Source organism: Lonchura striata, chromosome 1 (assembly GCF_046129695.1).
Source record: "Lonchura striata isolate bLonStr1 chromosome 1, bLonStr1.mat, whole genome shotgun sequence".
Taxonomy (NCBI): Eukaryota; Metazoa; Chordata; class Aves; order Passeriformes; family Estrildidae; genus Lonchura; species Lonchura striata.
This window is the reverse complement of record NC_134603.1, coordinates 11798466-11819806: the sequence shown is the minus strand read 5'-3', so window position 1 is coordinate 11819806 and position 21341 is coordinate 11798466. Positions and strand designations below refer to the sequence as shown.

At 38.0% G+C, this 21341-nt stretch overlaps 1 protein-coding gene across 1 annotated transcript in view; it reads left to right on the top strand.

Moving 5' to 3' along the window:
• NSMCE2 (NSE2 SUMO ligase component of SMC5/6 complex) overlaps positions 1-21341 on the top strand; it is a 132342-nt gene that overhangs the window by 49982 nt on the left and 61019 nt on the right. Inside the window, exon 4 of the mRNA XM_021542346.3 lies at positions 10393-10546. Within this exon, the coding sequence (XP_021398021.2) occupies positions 10393-10546 (154 nt within the window). The remainder of the gene's footprint in view (positions 1-10392; positions 10547-21341) is intronic.

The window sequence follows — 21341 nt, the reverse complement described above, 5'->3', positions numbered from 1 at the left end:
AGGATTTAACGATATGTTCCCAAATGTATGATAGGATCTTTTCTACAGTAGGAGGACCAGGAGAGAGAGAGAGTGTAAATGCATTTGTTTTGAAAATCAAACAGGTAGAGTGACAGAGGCTGGCACCGTCAGTTATCTGATGGCACAAATCAGCCTCTTGATTCTGTAATAGATAACAGGAAACGTGTGGATAGACTCCAAAGATTTTGGAGGGTCAATGCGTAGGGTTGTTATGTAAACAAGATTAATCCAGGCTGTCACACAGCACACCTTCTCTTTGCAAAAACTGGTAACTACACACAGGAACAGCAGCATTATCTAGCATACGAGGAGCAAAGACTAAGTTGAAATGCTCATTTCCTGATCCAGTTCTTTTTCTGAAGCTGAATTACAAAGATGGACATATAAGCAAAGAGGAGGAAAAAAAATGCAGTTGAAAACATCCTTCTCTGTCTGCTTGCAGGGAACCTGTAAAAATTAGGGAACGGAGATACCCTGTTACACCTATGTAGCAGAAAGGGTATTGTCACCATTTCAGAGTGTGCAGTGCAAGGGAAAATAATCACTTGAGCATGTACTAGGAGAGCATATAGTGTTTGACAAGACAAGGGAAGAAGCACAAGCTGTCACCCAGAACAGGTAAATCAAGAAGGATAAGACTGGAAGTAAGGCCTGGGATTTAGTGGCTAGTAACTCCATTGAGGGCTGTCCCAATAGGAAGCTGGATAAGTAAACATAACTAATATGGATGGAAGAATGTGGTATGTAGAAAGGCTAAAAATGGAGACTTGTCTCTCTGACATTTGCAGTAAAGTGCAAAATAAAAGGCAATTCTGCCACCACGCACAGAGACAAGTGAGGTATTTGTACCCACTGAGTATAAGTAAGGTTGGTATTCCCAGTTTATAAGGAAATTGGGAGGCTTAGTACAGTTGCACTCGGATTTTTTGCTTGTTTTGCTTAGTGCAGCCCTGTGCTATCACTGAATTCACTGTGCTGTGTTAAAGGTGGAGCTCACTCTGATGGAATTATTGCCATCCTGATCTATATATTAATAAAGATATATTAATTTGATGGGTCTAGGCTTCAAGTTTCAAAAAGGATTTGTGTTTTTCAACTAATATATATTCAAATGAAGCATGAGTCTGTACTTAAGATATCTTATAGCTGTTTCTTGAAAGTATAAAGGTTACATTTACTCCTAATGAAAAATGATGAAATTACTCACATTGCTGTTTTGAAGAGTATGAAGAAGAAGTGCTGTCAGGGCTGAAGAACTTTCTGAAGACAAGAATGTCATCAGATGAATGAAAAAAAAGACCCAAAAGGGGTAAAAATTCAAAAAGTTTGCCTGACTTTCACAGGAAGAAAAGAATATTTGAAAATAGTATGGAAAACATCCTTCTGGAAAAACAAAAGATTTTAACAATGGTTGCTGTAGGAATGTCTTTGAAATATAATTCACACTCTGTATTTATATGGGAATAAGCTACACAGCTGGTATAAATCAGTGCTTTATAGGAGCTTTTGAAGATAACACTGAACTTGTTTTAGGATTTAGCCCTTTATTTCCATACTGTAGAAAACATAGGTTTTAGTGATCTTAGTCAAACAAGCAGAGCCATACAAGAGTAAACAGGTTGTTAATATGAAATCACCTTAGGGCCTTCTTCTGCTCCCACTGAAATCAATGTCTAAATTCTCATCAGTTTGAGTGGGATATTAAAGAAAGAAAAATAGCTCTAATATCCATGTTAATGTATTTGCTAAATATGAGAATTAATCAGCAGCTTGGTAAACTGGTTCAGCAGCCTGATGCATTTGCTGAATCAACCTTGCCAAAACAGATGCACCATCTGCCTCACAGTTTCTAAAACACTGTTAAAACAAAGCAACATTTTTTTATAAGAAAAGAATTGTAAGTTGGTTTTGCTGTTACATGCCATCATCTGTGCTCAGGCAAAACTACTTGGTGCAAAATGCTATGTATCTCTAGTGCACCAAAATTAATTTTCATATAAACTCTATTTATGGCAGAACTTTTAGGTACAAGGAGAAGAAGACAGCCTTGCTCCTTCACCATGTCTTGAACCATAATACTGTGTATGAATTGCAAGAGGGTTGCATGACAAATCTGCCTGAATTTTTAAAAATGGTTCTTGTATCCTTCCTATTCTAGAGTCAACTACCAGATTTCATTGTCCACTTTACAGTTAGGTATTGCTATTGCTACTATTGTGCTCAATTGCAGTTTCTTACACTGTTCACAGTTTTTCAGGTGTCCTTTATTGTGGAAAGTATGAAGCAAGGTGGCTTTGAACTAAGATGCAGATGCTAATGCATCTTAGTTCAGCTGTGTAGCTTATTTCCAAAGCAAAGTTTTTGCTTTGTCATATTCATACTTCATATGTGGAATAAAACATACAGAAAACAAGATGAAGACAGACTTCGGTTTTGTTGAAGTCATTAAGAATATTTAGTTCAACCCTTGCAGCAAACTTTCAGACTTTCAGAAATGCTGAAAAGATTAAGGTGTTAAATATCCATGAGCTTTCTTCAGTTTGGTACCTTGGGAAAACCACACCTTTAATACTCACATTTACTGCTGTTTTTGTGAGCCATTTTTATGTTATTGGTAACAGGTAGTTTTAAAACTGGTATTTCAATAAGATCCCATTTCCTTGCTTATTTTTACCCCTTTGCACTTTGAAAAGCATTTCACAAAGGGTCTTGGGGAGAAACAAAAGGGTGTTCACCATCTTCTCTCTACCATAGTCAGTAACTGGGGTAAATACAAATGAGTGGATTTTTTCTGTTAGAATGTGTGTGGAGTAGAGCATTTTGCTTGAGGTGAAACTTCTAACCGGGAACCCCAAGAGATGCTGTTCAGACTGTAAACTTTGCATGCACACAGGCAGTTTTGTTTCTTCACCTGGTGCTCATTTACATTAATCCCACCCTATATATATGGTTCCTTTCTAAACAGGAGACAGAAAGCAAGCAGGGTGGCCAAAACCCATTAATAGCCTTACTGAAATGACTGTTGAGTGCCAGGAGTTGAGAGAGTTTGCTTGGATACACCCCAGTATACCTGGAAGCAGTGTGTGCCTCTCAGTGCTTACTTTCTTTTTAAGGGTTGAACGAGTGCAGCAGCTGTGTTTAAAGCAGGGGAAGGAAACTGTGGAGGGTAAAGGCAATTTTATTATGGGGACAGCCTAGCTACAACCACTTCGTTGTGCTGTTTTGGAACCACGGCAACCCTGCCTCACCTTCATACTGTTACTTTAGCAGAGTTCTGGGATATTTGAATCGTGCTGACAGTGATTTTCTGTTGTGCTTGTCTGGTTTATTAAGGCAGTATGTGTCATAATTGTGGGTCAGCCCTTACAAATCTGCCTCTCTTGGTATTTCACAATAGTCTGCAAAGGTGTTGCTCAACTGGAGTCCCAGCCCTGCAGCCATGATGTACAGAGGTGTTGAATCTCCTGAATCAGATATGGGCCCTTAGGCAATTCTGGCTGCAGCTGAGCTCTGTTCATACTGCAGCTCCTGCTGCTGAATGATGATATACTTTTTGACTGTCCTTGCAGTTGTTTCCAAGTGCAGTGTTTTATTTGTGCATCAACAAAGAATCTGATATTTGCTAAGGGTTTGTATCTAGCCATTGAAGAATAATAAATGACTGTTTAGGTTGAGCTGAAATTTTGCAGCCTGATTCAGTTACAGTGGTGACTCACTTAGAGTTGGTTCTCACATGATTCACAAAATGTATGGGTGACTCAACCCACAAATTTACTTAGGTCCCATGTTATTTTCCCTCTCAGTGAAAAAAAATTGGTTATAATAAATAATCACAGCAAACTTTGACTTACCCTGAGGTAAAATAAATATGTGTGTTGAAAGGCTGCATATTTGTAATAATAAATAATTTAGTGAGGTAAGGATGAAATAATAGGATGTAGGAATTGTTAAATAAGAAAGAAAGGTGACATTCATTTCTGTCTGCTTTTGTTGCATAGCAGAGGTAAATAAAGGAAGAATAGTTACTTTCTCTATGATATGAGGTGCTCAGAGAGGATGTTCTGACATTCTTACTGCTGTTTTCAGCCAATTCTTGGCATTTGTTCTCTGAAGTAAGCAGATTTAGATATGTCCGTGTCTGGTTCAGACATTTTAAAGTTATGTCAGCTCAGAAAATGTGAGGTTCCCAGGTTCTGAATTGGCTCTTTGTAGGATGCAGTAGGCTAGCACACCTGTTCCTGAAAGGACCTGAATTTGACTGTCTGAAAAATCGATTGAGTTCCTTCACAAAATCAAATTCACAGAGGTAAGAAATTCAGTCCCAGCAGGAACTATAAGAAGTTTTTTCTTCAAAAGATGCAGCTGCTGTCAGTGTTTGGTAACCACATGCAGAGGCACATACATGGCTGTAGTGTAAATACATTCTAAATTACTCTTGAGTTTGGAGTTAGGTGAAAACATCACCATATCCTTTTTTGTGCTGTCCCAAAAGAACATAAATATCTAAATAACTACATAGCTCTGAGCTTTATAGCACTGAGAGACTAATCACCCTCCCTTTCATAAATGAAACAACAAAGAATCTGGAAAATGAAGAAATTCTGCCTTTTCAGCTGACTGGTCTTTCAAAAGTTCATTAGCAAACAGGAATGTTTCTATACCTCACAAAACTCAAATGTCAATAAGATCCATAAATTAAACTTCAGAAGTCCATATTTTGCAGGAATTAAATTACAGGGAACAAATAATGCATGGTTTGAAAGACTCTAGTGAGAATTCTGAATTCTATGAAAAGACAGTTCTTTTGTAGATTTTATCACAGATTTGAGGAAGCTGCAACATGGTTCAGGTATGGCAAGAAATTTCTGAGAAATAAAATGGATGGTACTGGCAAGTTTCCAAATACCAGGGATATAAAGGATAGTCCTGAGAAAGAGTACCTTGGAACAGTGACAGGATAAAAATATGCAGCTAAAAGACTTCTGTGCTAGAGAGAAGAACAAAAAGGCTAAAAAATAACCATGGTGTGTCACATGCTGAACCACTGCAATGCAAAGACCAGTGGAGCATTTCTGTGACAGGCAAAATGCTGTTCTTTTATCACAAAGTTTGCCAAGCAGCCACAAGCTGTTTCAGGCCTCTTTATAGAGAGTGAACCAAATGCACATGTTAATTTGAACTTTTCCTCAGCTAAAGGAGAAGGTAAAAGGATGGCTTTGTGCTCAAAGCACAGAACTGGCATTTATTTATTCTGGTATTTATTCTGGGTTCTGCCACAGTCTCCTTGTGCAACCTTAGGCCAAGTTATTAATCTCCTAATGCCACAGCCTCTCCATTTGTAAAATACATGGTACATGTCACAATGGGTGTTTGAGGCTAAATTCTTTAATGTTTGTGAAGTGTTTTGGGACTGGGCAAGACAATTATTAAATGCTGCAGTGCAGCATGCAGGGTTATGCTAATTAGTGCCTTTTTAGACACTGATCCCGTACTGAAGGGAGACTAATACCACAAACTAGTCCAATTTTAGTCTACGGTACCTTTGACCTTACTCGTTCTGAGATTGGTTTGGAACAGCATAATTTATTTTTGATTTGGTGGTTATGGTAATTGATGAAATAAAAATTCCCCAGATTGTCCCTTGGAATACCATGCATTTACTCTTCCCTTAGGCTCTGCAGGCTGGCCTTTTAAAAAGCCTGATTTTTGGAGGCATAGTTTTAACAGTTTAGGCACAGAATATACACCCTCCCAGTGGAAGAATCCATGAGAGGAAGGTGTATCCTTACAGACAGGTATTGGCAGAAGACATGTCATGAAGTGGCTCATTCCATAAGCACTGTCTGTCAAACACAGATACCCTTTTGCACATACCGCTCTGACCAGGTGGTATGGTGTGAAGCCATGAGTAAATGTGTCTTAAACAATTATGTTTTTATCCTTTGCAAATGTGTTTTCTTATCAGGACTTCTGCTAGATCATGTATGTATATGTATGTTATATATAACATGTCTGTTTTCCTTATTGCTGAGCCCCCATGTAAAAACCCATGTGGATCTTTGCTGGTATGGCACAGCAGATGCTTTTGCTTTTTCTGTTGCTGTAAACAAGATGTTGTGACTGATACTTCTTTTCACCATATGTCCTGAACACTCCCAGTTCATTTTACATGTAATTTCCAGGATGCTTTGTAGGGTGTGTATGCCTCCACCCCATTTCAAAATCAATGTAGCTCTCAATGGTTTGACTAATGAGTGCAAGGTGTTACTTAGCATGCTGGTTTTGGCTGACAGTGCTGCTAAACGAACAGTTGTTTGCTTAATGTGTCTTTCTTGGTTCTCGTGTGAAGTAACTTATTCTGAGGAATTGAACATGTCAATGACTTCAGGTCTGCTGGTAAGCATTTATCTGATGTGCTGCTGAGACCAAGAAGGAGCATGACCCCAGCTTGGTGCCCTGAACACTGATAATTTTGCCTTGTTCCTTTAGCCATACCCTATGTTTGTATTGCCCTCAGACATTTTGTTATGCTGATCTCATCACTCCTACATCCATCAAGAATCTGTAGAGTAGGAGTAGGTGCGTGGCAAGAGCTAAAGAAAACTGTAATGAACCTGTAAAGGTGTTTTGCTGATGCAGTGTATAAGATGTTGTAATTCTGTCCCACTGTGAGGATGTAGGGGAGATCCTCACAGATCTCCCCAATGATAGGACATTTTCTTTAATTTGTTTTCATTTATATTGTTGTGTAGACCATTCTCTAGCCCTCTCTTTGGCATAGGATATGCAGCACTGAAGAGAAATTGCTTGTGCACAGCAAAATATATTTGCTTGTTATTATAGTGGGTGGACATGCTTTATTATTCCCCTGTGATGTGTTGACCTTCCAGAAGGTCTACCTAGCATTTCAGTAATAGCATGTGTGTGGTACAGTACTGAGTGTGGTCAGGAATGGTGTCTCTACTAATCATTTTAATGAAAGCAATCATGTGGAAGTGAACAGAAACTGAATTTAAATTGTGAACATGAAAGAAGTTAAACTACAAGAAAGTGCATTCTTTGAGCATCTCTCACATTTGACTCTAGGTTTCTGTATGAGGTGGTTGTCTGAGCCTTTGTCATATATGCCGCGTTGCTGGGCTGTCCTCACAATCTGGTAATGTATTGCTTTTGGGAATAGAGCTAGTGTGAATGATATTGTTTCTCTTGATAGCTGGTGGAATTGTTCATGTTGCCCTTAGCAAATAGTAGGCTAGCTCTTACTTTAATAGACCTATGGCAGCAGGCTGTGTGATTAGTTAGGTGCTGAGGGAGAGTTTTATGTAAACATTCTCTTGAGGTTAGTGAGATGTCTTAATGCAAATTTTTGTAGCTCCACAGTGGCACAGACAAAGTTTATTTGTGTGCATATCATAGAATCATAAGAGTATCCTGTGCTAGAAGAGAGACACAGAGATCATTGAGTCCAGCTCCTGGCCCTGCCCAGGACACTCCCAAGAATCCCACCATGTATCTGAGAGCATTGTTCAAATAGTCCTTGAACTCTCTCAGGTTCAGCGCTGTGACAGCTTCCCTGGGAGCCTGTCCCAGTGCCTGGCCAGCATCTGGGTGAAAAACCTTTTCCTAATACCCAACCTAAATCCCTTGACACAGCTTTGTGCTCTTCCTCTGGGTCCTGTAGCTGGCCACCAAAGAGCTAAGGTTGGTACTTGCCCCTCCACTTCCCTTCACGAGGAAGCTGCAGACTGCAATGAGCTTCTCCCCATAGTCTCCTCTTCTCTGGGCTGACCTCAGCCATTTCTCATACAGCTCCTCCTCTAAGCTATTTACCATCTTTGTGGCCCCACTTTGGGTGCTCATTAATACATTTATATCTTTCTTACATTGTGGTGCCCAAGATTGCACACAGCACTTGAGGTGAGGTAGCACTAGCACAGGGTGATGTAATGCACCTTCTCAAACATGTGTCCTTTTTGGTAGTGTAATGCTGTAAGTTACAGTTCCTGCCTTTTTTTCTGCTCATAAAAAGTCTTTTAATTCTGGAAGTTGGAGTTGAGAACCACTGTTTGAACTAACATTGACTGTGCCCTTCTTTTCACCTCAGTCTGAGGGTATGATTGAAGATATTATGTTGATGCATATCTGCACTCAAATCTTCCATGAGTCAAGAAAAAGATAAAGAGCTCCTGATGTAACTCTATCAATGTGTAATGTGGTCCCTGTGGAGAGGAAAAGATTATTGACATTGTCTTTACTGCTGATGTATGCCTGTGATGAATGTCCACATAATTTATTTTACTATTGGTGTCAGTCTCAGCAACTTAGAAGCACTTCAGGGTTATTTTTAGTATACACAGCTGGATCTTCTATATGGGATCTGGCCATAGTGCTCTCACTTGTCATGAGGGCAGATCTTAGTGTTGAGTTGTTATTTGGACTATTCTTGTGTGTTCCACATGTTATGTTATGTTAAAGAAAGAATGTCAGTAAAATCAGTGTGATGTTGCAGAAAGGAATATGTTTGCACTACATGAGTCCAGATCAAAGCATTCTTTTATAATGTCTTGCATTTTAAATGAATTTTGATTTAGTAAGTGCCTTTTTGTTCTTGCATACACTTGATAGCCAAGTTTCTTCTCCAGCTGAGTACTGAACAATGCTGGTTGGGGTTGTGATCGGCCTTCTGTGGCAGCAGGGTGCTGTGATGCTGGCACAGGCAAAGCCATTTGAGTGTGAATGATTGTCCTTGCTGCACTGGGCACAGGATGCTCTGTTTTCCTCTGTTCCTTTCATGGGATAAAGTTTCTACATTGTTTATCATGGGATAAAGTTTCTACATTCCTGCTGGCTCCTGCAGCAGTCTAAGCATCTCTGATGACATGCTGTTGGTCTTTCATAGTCACTGTGCTCCTTTGGTACAAAAGTATTACTGAGTCTCTCCCATTTACAGCTGGATGTTGTGGTAGGTGATCTTTTATCTCCAGGTGCCTTTGAAAACTTCATTCTATCACCTGGCAGTGCATGTTTTTTTCTTATTTTTCTTCTTGCCACAACTTGCGTCTGCTGAAAGTAAATGTGCCAAACTGGCTTTACTCTTGGAAAAAGTAATAGTTCTATGGATTTCTTTGCTTTGCTTAAGTGATAGTAAAGGGTTTTTTTTCATTTTATGTATCTGCTAAGTCAATTTTTATGTGAACATTTATTTATTTGGCTCCCAAAACAAAATATATTCTGTAGGATTTCCAAGGTCTCTGTAAACTTTTAAACTTGTAAATGATTTGATGAAGTAGACTGTTTTTTTTTTCTCAGTAGGCTCCTTTTTTTCCTGTCTTTCACAATGAATGGTGTCATGGTCTGGTGAAGGGCAGAATTTAGTATGTGTGGTAGGGGAAGAGTGGCTCAGCAGAAATGGTGCTTACCTCCATTTTTTCAGATTGGCATATTTTGAAATGATTTTGGGATAGAAGTGGCTTTTTTTTCTGGTTCAGAAAATGCTTAGCATTAAGGATTTGCCAGACGTCCACCTACTTTCTGACTTGGTGCTGTTGCTGATCCTCATTGGACAGTGCAGTCCCTAAGCTGGTTCTCATGAAGAACTGTCAAAGTTACACTTCCCTAGAATTTAATGTTGCCTTGAGAAACAGAAATCTCCAATTATTGATTTTAGGGCCTTCCCAGAGTGCTTTTTGCATTCTTAGAATATCTTAATGTTGTCTGCGTGATGACTTCCCTTTTCTGGGTATTTATTCTTTAGATCATTCAAGATGTATTTGCCATAAGTAAGTGCTTTTCAAGAAACTGTTTTTGCCTGCTTGTGTGGCTTAATGCTTCTTGTTCAGACAGCACAAATAAATTGGGGTGATTTCCTTTCACGTTAGCTGTACTGTTCTTGCTGGTGTTACCACTCTAATCTTCCATGTAGATTATAGGCTTCTGTAAACCTGATTCCAAAGTGATGAGAGTGGAGGTTTTTGCAAAACTCTTAAAAGTTATTTTAGATTTTCTGTTATCTTCTTGCTTTCTGGACAGAGTTGTATACTTTTGTTTCATTCTCATTAAGTGTTATGCTGGTTCCTGTTAACATGTTTACCTTCACCACTTACAGAGGTAATTTGACTGCAAGGTTCAGTTTTCCCTTTTGCTACTGTGAGAAATACCCAGAAAATGAGTTAAATGACACTGAGAAGCTAATATCTACATTTCATGCTTACTTTTACTGAAATGAATTACTTGGGGGTTATGGCTTCAGAGCAGGAAGCCTAACTGTAGTCAAAAGAAACTGAGATTATGCTAATGAAGTTTTGCTTGATGTCTTCTGCTTTGTATTAAAATGTGTCATAATGAATACAGTCTATTTCTTCTTCCATACAGGTAAAACGAGAAAAACCAGAAAATTTACCAGATTTAGAAAACTTGGCGCGAGAAAAATTCCTTGAAATGGAGAGCATGAACAGTGACTCAGACTTACAACAGAATGAAAAGTATATGTATTTTAAGGATCAACTTAAGGAGATGAAAAAACAATGTAAGTTTGATTTTTAAAAAATGATTCTTTGAACATTAAGCAGTAAAATCTGACTAACTGCCCTGAAATATAAAACTGCCACTTATAGCTCAAACTGATATGAGTATTCTTAAAAACTTACTTAAATTGATATCTGTGTAGAAAAATGCCAGTGTAATTACCTTGGTAGTTTTATTTAGACTCTAACAGCTCCTGCTGTGTTTGAACACAAATATAATGAAAAACATAATGAAAAACATTTTTTTTTATAAGGTGGTTTTTTTCATTTGAAGACCTTTCGCATTTATTTCTTAATTGATAGGATCTCCTAAAAGGATTAGGTAAGCTGTTTTCATTTGTCACTTAAACAAATTGCTCCTGTTTCACAACATAGGATGTGTTGCAACACTAAGAAGACCTTTGCTTTAATCGTAGAACTATATTGTTGGAAAATGCTTAGTGTACATGTTCTCAGGTTTACAGCTTCTGTGCACGCACCGTCCAACGTAGTATGGATTACTAAAATCCATATTTTAAAAATTCATGTAATTTTTTCAAGTGTTAAAATTTTAGGTTATTTGTGCTTAAATTACTGGAAAAAATGAAGAGTAAACAGTTTGGTTATTTATGCAACACAACAAAATTGTCTACTTTTATTGCCCTACACGTATAGCAGTCATTAAAATATCTCTCTGATTACTGCTGCTAGGAAAGTTCATGGGCTCTGACACTATTTGTGTTGCTCTTCCCCAGTCATGATTATGTTCTGAAATCATATTATTCTGCTTACTGTCCCTTGACCCCTGTTACCTATTCCCTCCCATCCTCCATTTTGATTTCAACATAAACTGGTATCTCAGGAGCTTCAGTCATAGATTAATGATTTATACCATTGGAAAATTATATTCTGGGTGCTCTACTGTAGCTTTCCTTGAATTCTGGATTTTTTTGGAGCCCTATCCAAAACCCAAAGAAACCAGTGGAAAGAATTTTCCCACTGGACTTTGGATTGCTTCCCTGTAGAGATTTATAGGACATGCTTGACAAGGTGAATTTCAGATCTGGTATCTCAAGACTCCCTAGGATTAGAGCTTGAAGGCTTAATATATTTGTTTCACATCTTTATGCATTTCAGCACTAATCTCTGAGTTTAATAGAGCTCTTGGCATTACTCTAGTTGCAGAACACAAAACAGTGTAATTTTCACTCCCTTCATAACCATAAAATTATTGCTGCCCCACCATTATGTTGTAATTTTTTATTTCCAGGTGTTTGTAACTAAGAAGATAAAAATCTTGATAACTGACTTTGGATTTACTTTCTACCTTGTAATTGCCTGAGGAAGGGGTGTATGCTCTGGTGATACATTTAGTTCAAGCTATGGGATTAAGTTCTAACTGGCTGACCTGTTGGAAAAAAAAAACCAAACCAAATTAAATAAATATAATAGAAAATATTCTTCAAAAAACATGAGGACATCATTCTGCTACCACTGCCTGAAATCCAGATTTGTCTTACTAAACATTCCAATTGCAATACCAGCAGAGCTGAAGATTAATAAAATCTGTAAAAAATATTACTAGTTTCCATAAGCTGGTGATTTACCTTAAAACATACTATATGTACATGTGGTTTTGATGGGGTCATTTTGTAAGAAGAAATTAAGGTCATCCTGTTAAATCTTCAGCATTCATGCTTAAGCCAAGTTATCTGTGTATTCTTTACCTTATCCTGTGTGAGCTGTGATTTCAAAAGCATGAGTCCTACAAGTCTGGCCTCAACAGCTCATTATAATGTGTCTGCAGATTTTGGGACACACTTGAAAACTGCTGGATGTGAGTTACATGTATTGATAACTTCATCAACAACGACTGGTTAATACTTTGTTTTCAACTATTTGCCTTGCCAGGTGCAACTTAGTTCACAATTCCTGGCTTTTTTCAAGAACACATACACCACTGAGGTTCAGTTTTTAGCTTTTTTTCTGGAATTTGGTTTTATTGCTCAATTAGATAAAATATAAAAACTTCTGCCAGGTTTTCTCAGAGGGGCTTTCCTGTTTTGTTTTAGTTGTTATTTTTTATTTGTTTGTTTGTGTTTTTTTTTTTGTTCCAATCTTTTCTATCTCAAAGGAACAGACAAGGTAGATAATAAAATGATTTGCCTTCTAGAATGCGTTACCATTAATGATTATGTATCTTTTATGCAAAATTTTATTTGCATAAAATTTTAATCATTTTTACATTTGTATTCTAGAACAGCTGAACAATTAAACATTGTATTCTCACATTGTCTTGCTACTTAGAAATTAACTGACATTTGAAGGAGAAAAACTTTCTCAACACAGTTTTTAGGTATGGTGCAAAGTGTGAAGCAGTTAAATACAACCCTATTTTAACAGAAAATTAAGTTAATATATTTTCTCTTTTGATATTTGCTGCCACCACGATGAAAGGAGGCTGCATGGTTGTTCCCTGTCCCCTGACAGGTGACAGGCAGTGCCATAGGTAGCTCCAATACTCAGGGAGGAGAAGGGTGCTGTATCACCTTCAGCTTGTCTTCCCTTGGCAGTTCTGTGGGAAGGAGACCTCAGCTTTGAACTTCAGCAGCAGCCAAGGTGCAGAAATGAAATTGGGCAAGTACATCTCTGTGGCAGTAAGGATGAGATCATGCCTCAGAGCAGTTTCTGTTCTGTTCATCGTTCAGACAGTTTTCAGACATTTTCTCTAAATCTGTGAGCCTTTATTATGCAGCTACTTTAGCTGGAGTTGGTGAAGTGATGAAAAATCTTCACCTCTGATATGTGTCAAAACACTGTCAGACAGGTTTTATGTGAACAGCAAGTGATTTTTCTGAAGTCTGTTTCCAGAACTATCTTAGTTTCCTAAATTCCCACTTCTTATTTTTATTGGAAAACAGTTTCATTTCTCTACTCGAACCTTCTTAGTCTGTTAGCAATAGGAAAGGGTGTTGGTTGATTTTTCCTTTTTTTAACCATTTCTTGTACCCCCAAGTGCCTACGTTATATTTTCCAAATAACAGAGTACTTGGAGGAGTATTCACTAAATTTGGTAATACCAGAAAGTTCAAAATGATAGCATGTGTGGTAAGGAAATTTTTTTGTGTCCTTACCACTACATAATTGATGCTGTCCTTAGACATAAGGGTCCTAGATCTGCAAAGTGCTTAGTGATCTCCTTTTGATTAACTGAAATGCTTAAGCAAGTTGCATAAATTAAATGTTATGAGTAGATCCTTTGAAATGAGTGAGATTGCTGGCATGTTTCACTTCCTTATTGGAGTATGACCACAGTACAGAGCCTTGCAGGAGTGAGCCCATAGGAGTAAACCTTGCAGGAATTTTAACTTTGCATTTTGTGTCTTCTGTAAGTTTAAAATCCCACCTTTTGTTTGAAGTTGTATTACTGAGTCTTTTTATTTCATGCCAGAATATATATACACATGTATCTATACACATACATATATGCATATCAAAGGCATCTATCTTCTGGCAGAAAGTATGAGATATTTTGTCTTCACAGAATGAAACTGTCTTTATTCTCCATGTCACAGTTTAAATGTATTATACTCTGTATGGAGAGCTAATCAGAAGGTATAATCTCTTCTCCTGTGACCCTAGCTGCCACTACTGTATTTGCTGAAGGTTATTTAGTGTCACGTTTGGTGCACAAAGGATGACAGATCTCACAGCCCTTTCGTAGCAGCTGATAAGGTGCACTTTGGAATCCGTGATAACTGCGGGTTCTGCAAACACACAACAGATGTGTGCTTCAGTAGTGATTTTGTGGAAAATGATAAGATTTGAGTGAATGACAATATTGCTGGTTGTGCCAAACAGTTTAGGGACTGGATTTGGCAAATGTAGGAAAGATGTTTTTTATTTTTTTTAATGGGGGATAAATAATTTTGAGACTCAGTAGTAATTTAGGCACGTTTTTGTCATAGGAAACCAGTCACTGTAATGTAGTTTTGAAAATAGGTACACTGCAGTTGTAAGGAGCTTTCTTGCATTCTCCACTGAAGGAAAAAAAAAAGTCTCTGAGTCTTTAAAAGGAAAAAGTATGTATCATTTTGCTAGTATGGATTTATAGTCATTATCAATAAGCAAATATTTTGAAAGGAGAAGATTTTAAATTTAATGTTCAAGTAGATGCCATATGCCCTGTTGATATGTGTATTTTAAGTTATGCATATGCTGAGAAATAATGGTGTGAAAAAAATGTTTTTTTAGATACAGCTTGGGATAGAAAAAAATGTCACTATGAAAGAAATTATCTTTAAATTTTAAAAACAGTCTATCACAGTTTCCAGGAAAGACTAAGGTGTTTGATTTGCTTTTAGTAGGATAAGAAAACAAGCTGCAGCAAGACACTGTGTATTATATTGCTTGATGAGTTTCATCCAATTAATCCTCACAACATTGCATTGAGGTAGGCAGTTTAGTTTTACTTCTTACCACACAACAGTGGTGAAATTTGAGGAAATCGTTGAAATTATTTGTATGGACTCACGTAACTGATTTGCAGATCCATGCTTCTCTTCAGTTGTAGTTTACTTCTTAGTTGGCCTATTTTTGTCCCTATACTTAGCTCTGATGGCAGAAAATCAGCTGAGAAGTAATCTTAGTGTATTTTTCCTTATATTGTCAATGTAAAAAAATATTTTAAAATCCCCTTATTGACTAATTATGAGAAAACAACTTCAGCAAAAGAGTTGAAAATTCCAGCTGAAAGTGGGATTGGTGTTGTGACAGTTCAGTGATATGTGTGGGATATGCACTTTTCATTTACGTAAAATCCCTTGCAGACATCCCCTTGACTAGTAAAGAAATGAAAGAGGATCCAGTACTTGAGAAGGTCATTTGAAGTTTAGGAGTCTTTGGTTTAGGGCTTTGCTTTGTTACCTTCTATTGTCTTAGATCAAGTAATTTAATTTCAGAACAGATCATTGGGAGTTAGGTTTCTCAAAACTCTGTGTGTCTGGACCTTACACCCATGCCTGGAGATCAGTTCTGGGTGTATTGTCTTCATGGACTGTGCAAGAATAGATCTGGGCTGGCTCATATCTGTGCTGCTCTGGGCTGGTAGCCTGTGGAGCAAAGCAGCCATGTCCAGTTGAGTACAAACCATTCCATTGCCCTGTTTCTCTAGTGGCACTAAAACATCATTATTATGTTTTCGTGATTTTTTGAGTTCAAAGAACTGTAGATAATAACTCAAGTGTGTTTTAGTGTGCCAGAGTAATGTTTTTGTGGCGTGATGCTGAGGGGGAAAACTGCAGCCCCAGAGGAGTAAAATGAGTATGTCAAGAGGCATTTGTGTGAGTGAGAGTTGACTTTTGGGTAGGGCATAAGGACTATCCTGAGAAGAGAAACTTGGCATGGCTTTTCCTTTTGGGACTGTCCTGTCTGGGTATTTCCTGGGAGGAACCAGTTGATTTGCTCAGGAGTGACCTAGCCCACTTGTAGTTTTGAAGGATTAAGAGATGAGGGCCTGATAGTGGAATGAGTTAAAGCTACCCTATTTCACAGTTTTTGGAAACATCAGCTAGAGAAACAAACTAGATAAATGGGTTGCTCACATAGTATAGCAATGGGAGCTGTAATGGTACCCAAGAACAATATCCAGAGTGCAAAATTACCATCACAGCTACTGTCCTTGCTAGTTTGTGAGAACCAGATGAATAAAACCATCAGAAGATTCCTTCTGCAATCTGGAAAGACTTTTCCAGGGTAAAAAATAGTTCTTTTTTAATTTTTTTTTCTGAAAATGCAGAAGCTTGCTTTAACAATAATTGTGTTAGTGGTTGAACGAAGAGCATCAATAGCCAATAGACCTTGTGAGGCTTTCTTTGATGAAATGATTGCCTTTTTAATGCGATTGATCAAAATAAGAACTTTCTTGCTTTGACATTTAAAGCTCTGACATGTAATTCAGAGTTAAAATGAAAGAGGAATCAACCCACCCCCTCCAACAACTCCTCTCCATTATGAGTAACCTGGGGTATAAGAGACCTGAGTTTCAGCCTTGGTGATTTAAAATCAAAACTTTACTGACTCTGGGCCTATTAAGTGATAGACCTGTAACTCTGGAATCAGTCCCCCTCTCTCTCTGTCCACAGTGTATTTAACTATATATCAAAATGGTAACAAGTGCAGAAGGAAATAGTGAGAGTCGCTGACTTTTTAGCACTATAGAAAAGCACTCAGCTCAGGGAGGACATATCTAAATCAGAAAGAGCATCTGATGTAGGTCTCTCCTGTTATAAATATCTGCCCTTCTAATCAGCAGATGCTTGAGGATAAGATCTTCTTATCTCTTTCTATGTCTGTCATCTAATCTATACATGTATTTTTTAATGATCTGCATTTTATTCCATTGCAAAAGTCTTTTCAGGATGTAATTCTTGATTTTATATCAGCCTGGCTTTCAGGTCAGCACTAAGTCTATAAAATGTAGAAAAGAAATAGTGTGCTACAGGGAATTAATTTTTCATTATTATTATACACTTAGGGATAATGCTCAGGTTAATTTATTGTTGCTACTATGGGATAATTCTCTCTTAACTGAGCACATTGATGGCTACCAGCATGGCATTTTTACTGTTCATATAAATATATAGATCAGGAAGGGAGCTTCTAGATGCTGCTTCTATTCTCTTGATGTTGCATTTAATCACAGTATCTAACCAAATGCCATCATATTAATTTTTTCTTTGTTGTTTCTCTTGGAGGGATGATGAAAAACCTTAGAATTTTGCTCAGATGGTGACAAATTTCAAGCAAAATAAGTCAGTGACCAAATTTTTGCTCATTGTTCCAGCACTGTACCCTGGCTTGTAGACATGCTCTCACTTAATGGAGTTTAGTTCTATTCAGTCAGTTCCTGCATTTCTTGACTCTATGGTAGTCCAGTTATGCAGCATAGAAACTTACAAAATCTCATGTCTTGTGACCATACTTGAACTCATCAGAAATATTTCATAAATTTCAGATGAGTGAGAAGCATAGAGATAGGTACTAAACCTTGACTATTCAGAAATGTTAAATAGATGTGTTATACCCTATGAGAAATTTGCTTTCTGGTAACAAATCACCAGTGATTTAACTTAGAGTTTTCATTTCTTTCATGGTGTAGTAATGCATACTATTTTGCAAATCTGAGCAGTGAAAATACAAGAACTGCCTCTGACAGCTAAATACAATTTTACTTGCCATTATATCTGTTGCCCACTGTTCAGAAAGATTTAAAAGTCAGATGATACAGTTATTCCAATCTTTTTCCATGAGCTTACAGTATAAATTTTAAGTGTGATCACAACAAAACAGGGGAAGAACAGTCCAAGGAGAAAAAAATCAAAGAAAGAGGCAAGGGAAAACACCTCAGTGTTAATATTTTTTAATGAGATGCTCTCATTTTGAAGTTAGTATATTGAGGAGGAAGGAGAAAAATAGAACTTTGTGGAGCTTTGTTTTATTTACTCATTTTTTGTCTGTTAGTTGAATATTTATCTGGAGGGACAGTAGGTTTTTTCACTCTTTCTATATGTTAATTTCAGTCATTTATATGGTGGAACTTTGTGCCATCAGTATACATGAGGATCAGTGGAAATACTAATTCAAGTAGAACTCTACTACTCCAAGTAATGCATTTGTATTGATTGCTGGGATAAAACACATTTGAGGACAAACAGGCAAGTAGTTCTGAGATACTGCTGACTAAATAATAATTCATCAGTGCACATCACAGTGCATGGTAACTTCCGAATACCCTAGTTCAGAGAAAGTAAAACTCTTGGTGTTTTATGGGTCCTGAAACTATTTGCTATGCAGCTCTTTGGTGTGTCCTTCAGAAGTGTGGCAGGTTGAGGTAGACCTTGCTTTGTTAAATGCCAATGTAGGTTTGAAATCAGTGGAATTTTGCTTTCCCTGATCTATACTTGCAACATATAATAACACACAGAATAGTAGTATACAGCAAGATTATTAAACATATCAGATGCTCATGTGCATTGGCTCATTGGCTTACCATAATTTTTGATATCCATATTATTTCATTTCCCTCTTAAACTCACGGTAGAGCATGGTTTCTTTCCAACTTGAATTTTATGCCATTAATGTACTGGAGATCATCTTCACACTCCCCCAAATCTGTTAGATGTTGAGCTGAAATGGAGGAATAAAGCTAGAGAAGCATTAAAGGACTGCAACACCCATCTTTTAGGTCTGTAGACCTCAGACTGGATGCCAGAGCCCAGAGTTATGTGTCTTGGCTCCCAGGAGGAGAGCTATGGCACACCTGCTTGAACAGCTTTGTTCAGTGACAAATCTGTTCCGTCAGCACAGAGTGCTCTTTACATCTGTATGTCAATCACAGTGTTGCATAAGTTGACTAAAAATGTGCCAACTTTAACACAAAGGTAGTGAATCTCTTTTACTGTGATATTGAGAACCTGTGTTTGTACTATGTAGCTGGAGAGGAAATGGACTGTGGCTCTAATCTGTAGATTTAGGAATTTCAGGCTCTCAAATGATGACTGATGTTATCAGGGATTTGAAGTACTAATTCTATATACTGTTTCTCAGGGGACCTAAGGGATGTTGCTTTCAATGTCCATTAGCACAAAGTCAAAGAAATCAAACGCCTTTGTTGGCATTAACACTTAAACGGGCTTGGAGCATTCAGATGTTTTGTCACAACTGAGGAGTGGTTTGTCACCTTTCAGCAGTTATTACCTCTGATTTCATACATAGCATCTGACTTTACAAGTGTGGATAGGTTTATCGTGTCGTATCATCTCAAATGTGGATGTAGATTTGTGTTACCAGACTTGCAGTGAATGATTTTAGGATTAAAGACAAGTTGCTTAACAGGTATTCCAACAGGCACTAAAAATACCTGTTGAGGGAGAGAAGCAGTTAATGGAGTCAGGGTGAGAGTGTTTATGTTTTATACCATAGCCTTGTGACTACAGCAGCTTCCCAGGAAGCAATGCCAATAAATTCACAAATAAGCACCTAAAAAAAGCCCTTATGAGGAAGATTACACATTTGACTCCACTCTGGATCATCCCCTGACTGTATTACTGCAGACTGGACGATACCAGGAAAACATTGCTGTTGGCTTTCCCTGCCTCATGCCTTCTGTAGCAATTTTCATTACTCATCATGAGTTAGGCTGCTGGAAGGGATGGAGTTCACATCTGACATCACATAATTGCTCATAGGCTTTTCAGCAACCCCTTGGCTGCAGGCAGGTGTGCAAAGGGCACTCTGCAGTCCTTCAGTTGTAGCAAAATGCCACTATGTGTAGTGGGAAGTTGAAGGGGGCTGGAAGAATGCATGCCTGTGTTCTCCAGTAGTTAACTTGCAGCAAGAAATGGAAAGAAATCTGGGTTCTCTACATCTCCATCATCACCTTCTCCCACCTGAATGGAGCTGTGCCTCCTTTCAAGAGCCAGATGTTGTGGGACAAACAATGTATTCTTAGATCTTCAGGCTGGGCCAGCTCTGGATAAGTACAGAGCTCAGATCTTCAGATCCCTGGAGAACCTGAGAGGGACTTACTGGAGATAGATACCTTCAGGGTTAAGAGGCCATGGGACAGAATTTTTCATTTTGGACTTCAGTAGTTTGTTTCAGTACTTTGGATCTAGCCCACCCTCTCTTGCTTCTTATTTGAAAGTTGAAGGGTCAGTCCGAGACTTAGTGATATCAAGAGAAGTTTTTGCAGGAAGGCTGTTCATCAGGAGCTATCTAAGCTCCCAGTATAAACCAAGTGGCTAGTTTATAGTCAGATAGGAAAACATGCAGAAAAACAATACTGGCATATCACAGGATGTAAGACTTCATGCAGAAGTGCTAAAGAGTTTCCTTCGAGGGAAAAATTGTAAAAGCTTGCCGATTGCTTTATCAGCTTCTACAATAAAAATAGTAATTACTGCTATTTAAGACTAATGAATAAATCACTGTATTAAAATGGGAACAAAAAAGTTTAACTAGCAATCATATGTAGTCATTTGGCAGCTCTGTTATTAGTGTGGGCAAAGTAAGCTATTCACCTAACCTTTGCTGCAGCATCCATTGCTTTGGTTTTTTTGTGGGTCTTTTTTTTTTTTTTTTTTTTTCCTACAGTGCAGATTGAATTCTTATTTTCTGGTCTCCAGAAGAGTTTTGTTTTGATGTGTACATCTGTTTTGTCATATGCCTAGATTAGTTGCACTCATATTCCAGAATTCCACAAATACTTGCTCACCTAAGAAGACATGGCTGTGTAGATTGCTGTGCTGAAATCATGCCTGCATATGGGCTTTGTCACATCACAGCTATGTCATGAAAAGATATTTTCCAGCTCTGTCATACTCTCATCACCACTTCTCTCATTTTACCCAACTGTTCCCCAGCCTCAGTCAGCATCCTTCCTCCTTTTTCTGGAGCTGCTTTCCCTTTTCAGGTGATGCCACAACCTCCTTCCTCCCTTCAGTCCTCCTCTTTGACTTTAGGTTTGCCAACTCCTCCTTTGAAATGTCACAGAACATTTTACCCTTGGTGGATGTGCTTAGATTCACTAGTGAGGCCTTCCTGCCAGTCTTGTTTTGTCCTGAATAAAATATTTCATTATCATGCTTCCAGCTCAGCAGTGTACACAGCACAAGCTGTAATTTAGAGGAAAGTAGTGGCCATTGACCACTAACATAACAGTGGTGCGCTAGCTATGGCTTTACATTTTTGTTAGAGTTGGAAAAACTAGTAGCTGAGTGAGTCATGAAACCCGGTGTAGCAAAATTCAGTTGTAAA